The 7,701-nt window shown below is 40.9% G+C and overlaps 1 protein-coding gene across 1 annotated transcript; it reads right to left on the bottom strand.

Moving 5' to 3' along the window:
* Positions 1–4,023: 4,023 nt before the first annotated feature.
* On the bottom strand, positions 4,024–7,085 carry LOC110533952 (P2Y purinoceptor 14-like). The gene is made up of 2 exons (XM_021618549.3): positions 6,905–7,085; positions 4,024–6,683 (listed from the first exon to the last, which is right to left on the bottom strand). Exon 2 carries the CDS (start codon positions 6,668–6,670, stop codon positions 5,591–5,593), a length of 1,080 nt encoding a protein of 359 aa, XP_021474224.2. The 5' UTR covers positions 6,671–6,683; positions 6,905–7,085; the 3' UTR covers positions 4,024–5,590.
* Positions 7,086–7,701: the final 616 nt, after the last annotated feature.

Here is a 7,701-nt window from a genome sequence, read left to right as displayed (position 1 = left end):
TCCTAGAGGTAAACCTGGTTCAGTCTGCTTTCCACCAGACACTGGGAGATGAGTTCACCTTTCAGCAGGACAATAACCTAAAACACAAGGCCAAATCTACACTGGAGTTGCTTCCCAAGAAGACAGTGAATGTTCCTGAGAGGCCGAGGTCGTTTTGACATAAATCTACTTGGAAATCTATGGCAAGACCTGAGAATGGATGTCTTGCGATGATAAACAACCATTTGACAGAGCTTGAAGAATTTTGAGGGGTGTGAATACTTATGTAAATTATATATTTAATTTTCAATACATTTGCAGAAATGTCTAAAAACATGTTTTCACTTTGTCATTATGCGGTATTGTGTCTTGATGGGTGAGAAAAATAATACATTTAATAAATGTTGAATTCAGGCTGTAATAACATATTAGTAAATACAAGTTTAAATTGAGGATAGTCTGATGGGTGAAAAGGTCAAGGGGTATGAATACTTTCTGAAGGCACTGTATGTTTTTGTATACAGTTTTTGTCATCATTCTGAACACAATGAGTTGACTCTTCACATGGGATGACTTCACTGAACAACAAAAGAAAGGGAATATTAAATGATTCCCAATGATCCATCGCATCTCCCAAAAATGTTTTCAACATACATCTGTAAAATGATAGTCTAGAAACTAAAGCTTTGGTTGTCTTCCTCTCAACCTTCCATGTCTTCTCCCTGGACCTCCTCAATGTCCACCTCTTGAACATCAGCCTCTGAGGCCTCATCTTCACTGTCACTTTCCAACCTTGTTGAGGATGGCTCGTTGTCAGGCTCAAAAAGCCTCAAATTTGCCTGGATGGCCACCAATTTTTTCACCCTTGTGTTGGTCAACCTGTTACCTGCTTTGGTGTGTGTGTTCCCAAACAAGGATCAGATGCGCTCTGAGGTGGCTGATGATGGTGGGATTTGGAGGATGAGGGAGGCAACAGGGGAAAGAGCCTCAGTCCTATGTTGGCACGACTGTCATATTGCATCTCCATCCCAAAGCCCTTGCTTGGAAGTGTATTTCGCCAGACTGCCAAGAACCTTGCCCTCATCCAGGCCAAGGTGGGGAGACATGACACCACAGACCTCGTTGATCTCTGCACCAGACAGGATGCTCTTGCCAGCATACTTGGGGTCCAACATGCACGCTGCGGCGGGTATGGGCTTCAGGCAGAAGTCTTCACACGTTTTGACGTATTTCAGAACTGCAGTTTCCTCTGCTTGGAGCAACAATGAAGTGGGCAGGGCAGTACAGATTTCTTCTCTTACATCTGAAAGCAGAGTCTGAACATCAGACAGGATGGCATTGTCTCCCTCAATCCGTGCAATGAAGACTCCTATAGGTTTCAGGAGTTTCAAGCTGCTTACCACTCTCTCCCAAAATACATAATCCAGGAGGATCCTCTTGATGGGGCTGTCCATATCGACAGACTGTGATATGGCCATTTCTTGGATAGACTCCTTCCTCTCCATGTCAAACATGATGACAACACCACCCCAACGGGTGTTGCTGGGCAGCATCAATGTGGTGCTCTTATTCTTCTCACCTTGCTTGGTGAGGTAGATTACTGCAATAACTTGATGACCCTTCACATACCTAACCATTTCCTTGGCTCTCTTGTAGAGTGTATTCATTGTTTTCAGTACCATGATGTCCTTGAGGAACAGAATCAATGCATGAGCAGCACAGCCAATGGGTGTGATGTGAGGGTAGGACTCCTCCACTTTAGACCAAGCAGCCTTCATGTTCGCAGCATTGTCTGTCACCAGTGCAAATACCTTATGTGGTCGAAGGTCATTGACGACTGCCTTCAGCACATCTACAATGTAGAGACATGTGTGTCTGTCATCTCTTGTGTCTGTGCTCTAGCAGAATACTGGTTTGAGGGTTGGAGATGATGTAGTTAATTATTCCTTGCCCACGAACATTCGACCACCCATCAGAGATCATTACAATACAGTCTGCTTTCTCTATGAATTTCTTGACCTTCACTTGAACTCTGTTGAACTCTGCATCCAGCAAATTAGTAGATAAAGCATGTCTGGTTGGAGGGGTGTATGCTGGGTGAAGAACATTCAGAAATTTCTTCCAATACACATTGCCTGTGAGCATCAGAGGTGAACCAGTTGCATACACAGCTCGAGCAAGACATTCATCAGCATTTATCTGACTACGTTCCTCCATTGAGTCAAAAAACTTCTGATTCCAAGAGGACCATGAACTGTTGCTATCGATAAGGTGTCTGGATTCATAATTTTCACCTTGAATAGAAGTAGAGGGACTTTTGTCAGAGGCTGCTTGTTGTGAGCGCTGAGGGAACTTAATGCACTTGGCCAGATGATTTTGCATCTTTGTTGCATTCTTCACATATGATTTGGCACAGTATTTGCAAAATGTACACAGCTTTCCTTCTACATTACCTGCAGTGAAATGTCTCCACACATCTGATAGTGCCCGTTGTCAATATCGTCGTATGAGTGAGACCAAGGCGCAGCGTGAGTAGAGTTCCACATAATTTTTATAAATCGAAACTGAACAAAACAACAAACAACCAAACGAAACGTGACGCTACTGATGTGCACGAAGGCAACTATACATAGACAAGATCCCACAACACAAATGAGGAAAATGGCTACCTAAGTATGATCCCCAATCAGAGACAACGATAAACATCTCTCTCTGATTGGGAACCATATCAGGCCAACATAGACATACAAAACCCCCTAGACATACAAAAACTAAAGTACCCACCCTAGTCACACCCTGACCTAAACAAAATATATAGAAAAACAGAGATATTTAAGGACAGGGCGTGACACCTGTAAACGTTAGAAAAAAATTAGAGAAAAAACAAATACAATTCCATGTACAGATAAATAGTTAAGCAGTTAGATTAAACAACTCCTTTGTAAAATGTATATTTTTAAATGAAACATGTATGGAAACAGGTGAATTAACACTCCTAAGTTAGCAGGCTCAAGCAAGCTAAAAACCCACATGGTAGCATAAACTAACTAGCAGAAATTGTTAACAAGTTCTAAATGATTTATACACACTTTGCTGTAGGCTACTATTTACTAGTTAACAAAAAAATTGTCATATATCCACCCCACCCAGTATTGTCATCAAAACTTACCAGAAAGAATGTAGTCCTTGGCTCAGACAGTGTAGTAGGGTGGGCTCAACAGCATCTCATTAGTGTGCAAGATCTTGAGAATCAGCTGCACATGTGATGGAAGAATGCACTGTGCATGCAGAGGGTTGCAATTCCATTGATTTAAAAAAATTATTATTATTTATCCGTTATTTTACCAGGTAAGTTGACTGAGAACACGTTCTCATTTGGAGCCATGACCTGGGGAATAGTTACAGGGGAGAGGAGGGGGATGAATGAGCCAATTGTAAACTGGTGACCGTGATGGTTTGAGGGCCAAATTGGGAATTTTTGAGGATAGTTTAACCAAAATATGCCACAAGACCTAGAATTGCCTTATGTGTATCCCACAAAAAAAAGGTTCACTGTTATAAGCTATTTTTTTTGATGAATTTAAGCAAACTTTCCATTAAAAAATTTCGGAAAATATACGGAAATTTACCGGAAAGTTTCCGACCCTTTGCAACTAGCCAGCTACCTAGTTTAAATATCAGCAGTACTGCCACATCATCATAATATTTTATTGACACTTGATAACACTAGATTAAATAGCATCATCAATACCTGGTCTGGTTGGCTAATAAACGCAGCAGAGAGAGGCAGAAAGACAGAGGTGCGTCTTCATCAACGACCCTCTGACTCAACTCCATGCCTTCGTCAGTCGGGAGTTGCATCATGTGTCAGGGCAGCAGCAACACAGGTAGTCTACTGGCGCTGACCACCAGAATACTAAAATATCAATACAAGCCACTTGCCAGCCAGTCATATATCATGAGTTAGAAAATGATGAATGTATTATGAATGTTACATTATAAAATGATTATTTAAGAATTTAAGAACATCGAGGATAAATCACAATCAGTACAATTTTTTTATTTTTTTATCAAGCTAGCTTACTAGCAGATTAACATCAATTATCAACAATGACAAGCTGAAAGCCCACCCTCTTTCCCCTGTCAATCATGTCTTTAGGAGGCTTACAATTTGTAATGAGTGTACTGTACAAATAAATAGCCCTTTTCTTCAAAATAAAAATACATCACTACAGAGGCAGTTTATATTTTAGGAATATCAAGATATGAATTATGAAAGTGTTTTTATTTTGAGCACCTGCCCCCTGAAAGGTCTGTGCACTGCCTTGATTAAAAAGGATAAGAATCGGTTTGAAATGTCAGACAAAGGATCATTTACAAGCTATTATACAAACGACAAAAAAATGTGTTTGTCAGCTATGGACATTGTTACTTCAGGTATTGTACGGCAAGATCAACTCATCCAAATGCAATAAGCCTAAATACGCACCAAACAGTATTTATCCAAGATAAAGACTGGAAATGGCTTTGTTCTCTTTAATGAAAGGCTGCTGATCATCCACCAGTGACAGTGATATCATCAAAGTGAGCTTCTGGCTTTGAACAACAGGTATTTCACTCTTTCCTCTGCTCTGCCACTTATCTGTGATCAATCTATGCTGTTAGTCGAAGCCCAGCCTGTTTTTGTGCAGTAGGTGATAAAACTAAATAATTCAACCCATCATTTATTTGATAAATTACTGAATAACTGAGTGAATCCTGACAGTGATTGGATTAGACTACTTAAAAGTTTGATAATATACTGCCTCTTCTATACATACTACTCACATGCTTACTTAAATTGATCAGTACTCTATTATCATTTAATATACATTTAATAGAAATGCTTTGAAAGCCAGAAAATAAAAGTCTCAGTGTTATCTGAGGAGACAATCCCTCATGAACATCAAATGAAATGAACTTTGGTGAACTTAATCAGTACTTAACTTTTGCAACTGTAAAAGGCAAATATCCACATAAATAAACTCCTAGGCTCTCTATTGTGTGGAAATATACATTCATTGATCTCATGGCAGAAAAATATATTTTAAAAAGTGTACAAGACTGACACAACATGGCCATTACAGCTTTTGTTAGTACTTCATCGAATTCATACGTTTTCAGACAGAGGTTGTGACAATAAACCTTTTTTGGGGGGGGACATATCCGTGGCATACCACGGCTTTCAGCCAATCAGCATCACCAATCAGGGCTCGAACCACCTGGTTTATAATGCCCTTTTAACCATGACAACCTAAGGTCACCATAAGTGTGAGTAATATACTCAAATAACAGACTGTATAGATACTTATACAAACACCATTCTTACTGGACCAACAATTATATCTACAAAGGCCAGTAAGAACTTGATAACAAGAGTTCATATATATATATATGTTAATCTTTCATAATGTACATTCAATAATACCCTTCTATACTTTATTTTATAGAGTCAATAGTATAAACAGGATTAACATGTACTGTACATTATTATACATCATTTCTCAGTTACTAATCTAAATAGATTTTTAACCCCATGCAAAATGTTAAAAACTCCCTGCCTTAGATAGCTCTATATCTCTGTAAAAGATTGATTAATACTGATGCGTCTACTGTTGCGTCTACTGTTAACAGCATACATGGTCTTGAACTGCCCCTGCAGGGCACAGAGGATAGTCCTCCTATAGGTGCAAGACAGGAAGTAGTAGATTATGGGGTCCAGACAGCTGTTGAGGGAAGACAGGAGCAGAGTGAGCTCATTGAGGATGTGAAGAATCTGCTTACTTTCCAGGGCCTGAATCAGATCCATTTGGGCCAGCACGTAGGGCACTCGCACCAGGTGGTATGGCAGGAAGCACAGTGTGAAGATCACCGGCACCACAAAAGTCTTCCGGACCACCCTGCTCTTTTTCCGCTGGGCCTTGGGGTCCAGGTTCCCCAAGGACATGGTCCTCACCTTGGTGGTTATGCTGGCGTAGAAGCAGAGGAAGAGGATGAAGATGGCACAGAAGAAGGCCACCATGGTGAGGTTGGCCAGGGCCCCCAGGAGACCTTTATGGTGGAAGTGAAAGCAGATCTTGTCACAGGGTTGCTGCCTGTCATTCCTGAGGAAGAACAGAGACATGCCCAGGATCAGGCTTGCCCACACCGAGAAGGACGCCCGGTGGCTCCACCGCACCCTGTGGATTCTCAGGACCCACACAGGCTTGATGATCTTCAGGTAGCGATCCAGACTGATCAGGCTGAGGAACAGGATGCTGGCATACATGTTGACGTAGAAGAAGATACCCAGCACCTTGCAGATGTAGAAGGGGCCCTGGCTGTTGTGGTAATAGACCCGCATAGGCAGACACAGCACCAACAGGAAGTCAGCTATGGCCAGGTGTCTCAGGTACACAGCCATAGATGAGTCGGAGTGCTTCTTCAGGAAGAACACAAATATGGTCATGGTGTTGCTGACCAGGCCGAAGAAGCAGATTATTGAGTAGAGAATGGGTAAGGCAGGAGACAGGATGCCGTCATGGATCTCACAGTTGCCGTTTACATCAACCCCACTGGTGTTAACTCCTAGTTCCATCATCGTCCCACTAACGGTGGTATTCAATCTAGTCCCAAAGGCCGAGACACAAGCTGAATCACACGGACGACACATGCTGATCAATCAACTAAAGAAAGGCAAAAGTTTAATTAAAACCCATATATTTCAAAGACAGTGTTTTATAAACACCATGCATACAATTTTTTTCTTTCAATATAAGAAAAAGTATAATCAAATGAAACAAACAAACTGTATGATAGTTGCAATATTTGTTATATTATGCTGTCTTGATTGAAGTCTGAATAAACTATCAAGCCATGTTATTACAACCAGAAAACAAGAACTTACATGGGTAGCTGCTCTGCCCTCCGCTCCACTCAGTCTCAGACTGAAATGAATGAGTTCCTGTGCATGAGCAGTGCTTTTGACAGAACCCTGTCCGATCAAGGAAATACTGAGATGTGACGTGAGTCAACCATCAAATCATCCCTGTTAAGACAGCTTATGTTGCTTCCTCAATCGCAAAGCTTTCAGCGAAGGGAAAATGAGACAGACAGTTCTGAGGGCCCTGTCACGACGTTGATCTCTAGATAGATGAGGAGGATTAATATTTGAAAGAAAAACCACCATTGTCTTGACTTCATTGTTTTGGGGACTATATGAGGTTATGATGTACTGCTCCTGGGTCTATGGAGTACAAACAAGCGTTGTGAAGACAATAAATATTGTGATCAGATTACAGATACTTTTGGAAAAATAGATGATTACTTCTTGCATTACTTTTAATTTGCCCACGCCATTAGGGTACTGGGAAAAGATTCAAAGTTCAGTTTTGAATTTGATACGGAAAGGGAAACGTCACAAAATTAAAATTACCACACTCCATCAACCCAAAGGTCTTGGGGGGGGTCTAGGTTTACTCAACTTCAGGTTATTGTAACGATCCTCTTCGTCTGATGAGGAGTAGTCAAGATCGGACCAAAACGCAAAAGTGTTAAGTGTCCATGTTAATATTTATTTTAACTCAGAACACTAAGACAAAATAACAAAAAAATAGACCAACACGAAACAGTTCTGTCTGGTACAGAGACAGAAAACAACTACCCATAAACACAGGTGGGAACAGGCTACCTAAATATGGTTCT

The sequence above is a fragment of the Oncorhynchus mykiss genome, chromosome 10 (genome assembly GCF_057628025.1).
Source record: "Oncorhynchus mykiss isolate SJ-2025 chromosome 10, ASM5762802v1, whole genome shotgun sequence".
In the NCBI taxonomy this organism is placed as follows: Eukaryota; Metazoa; Chordata; class Actinopteri; order Salmoniformes; family Salmonidae; genus Oncorhynchus; species Oncorhynchus mykiss.
This window is presented reverse-complemented; position numbering and strand designations above follow the sequence as displayed.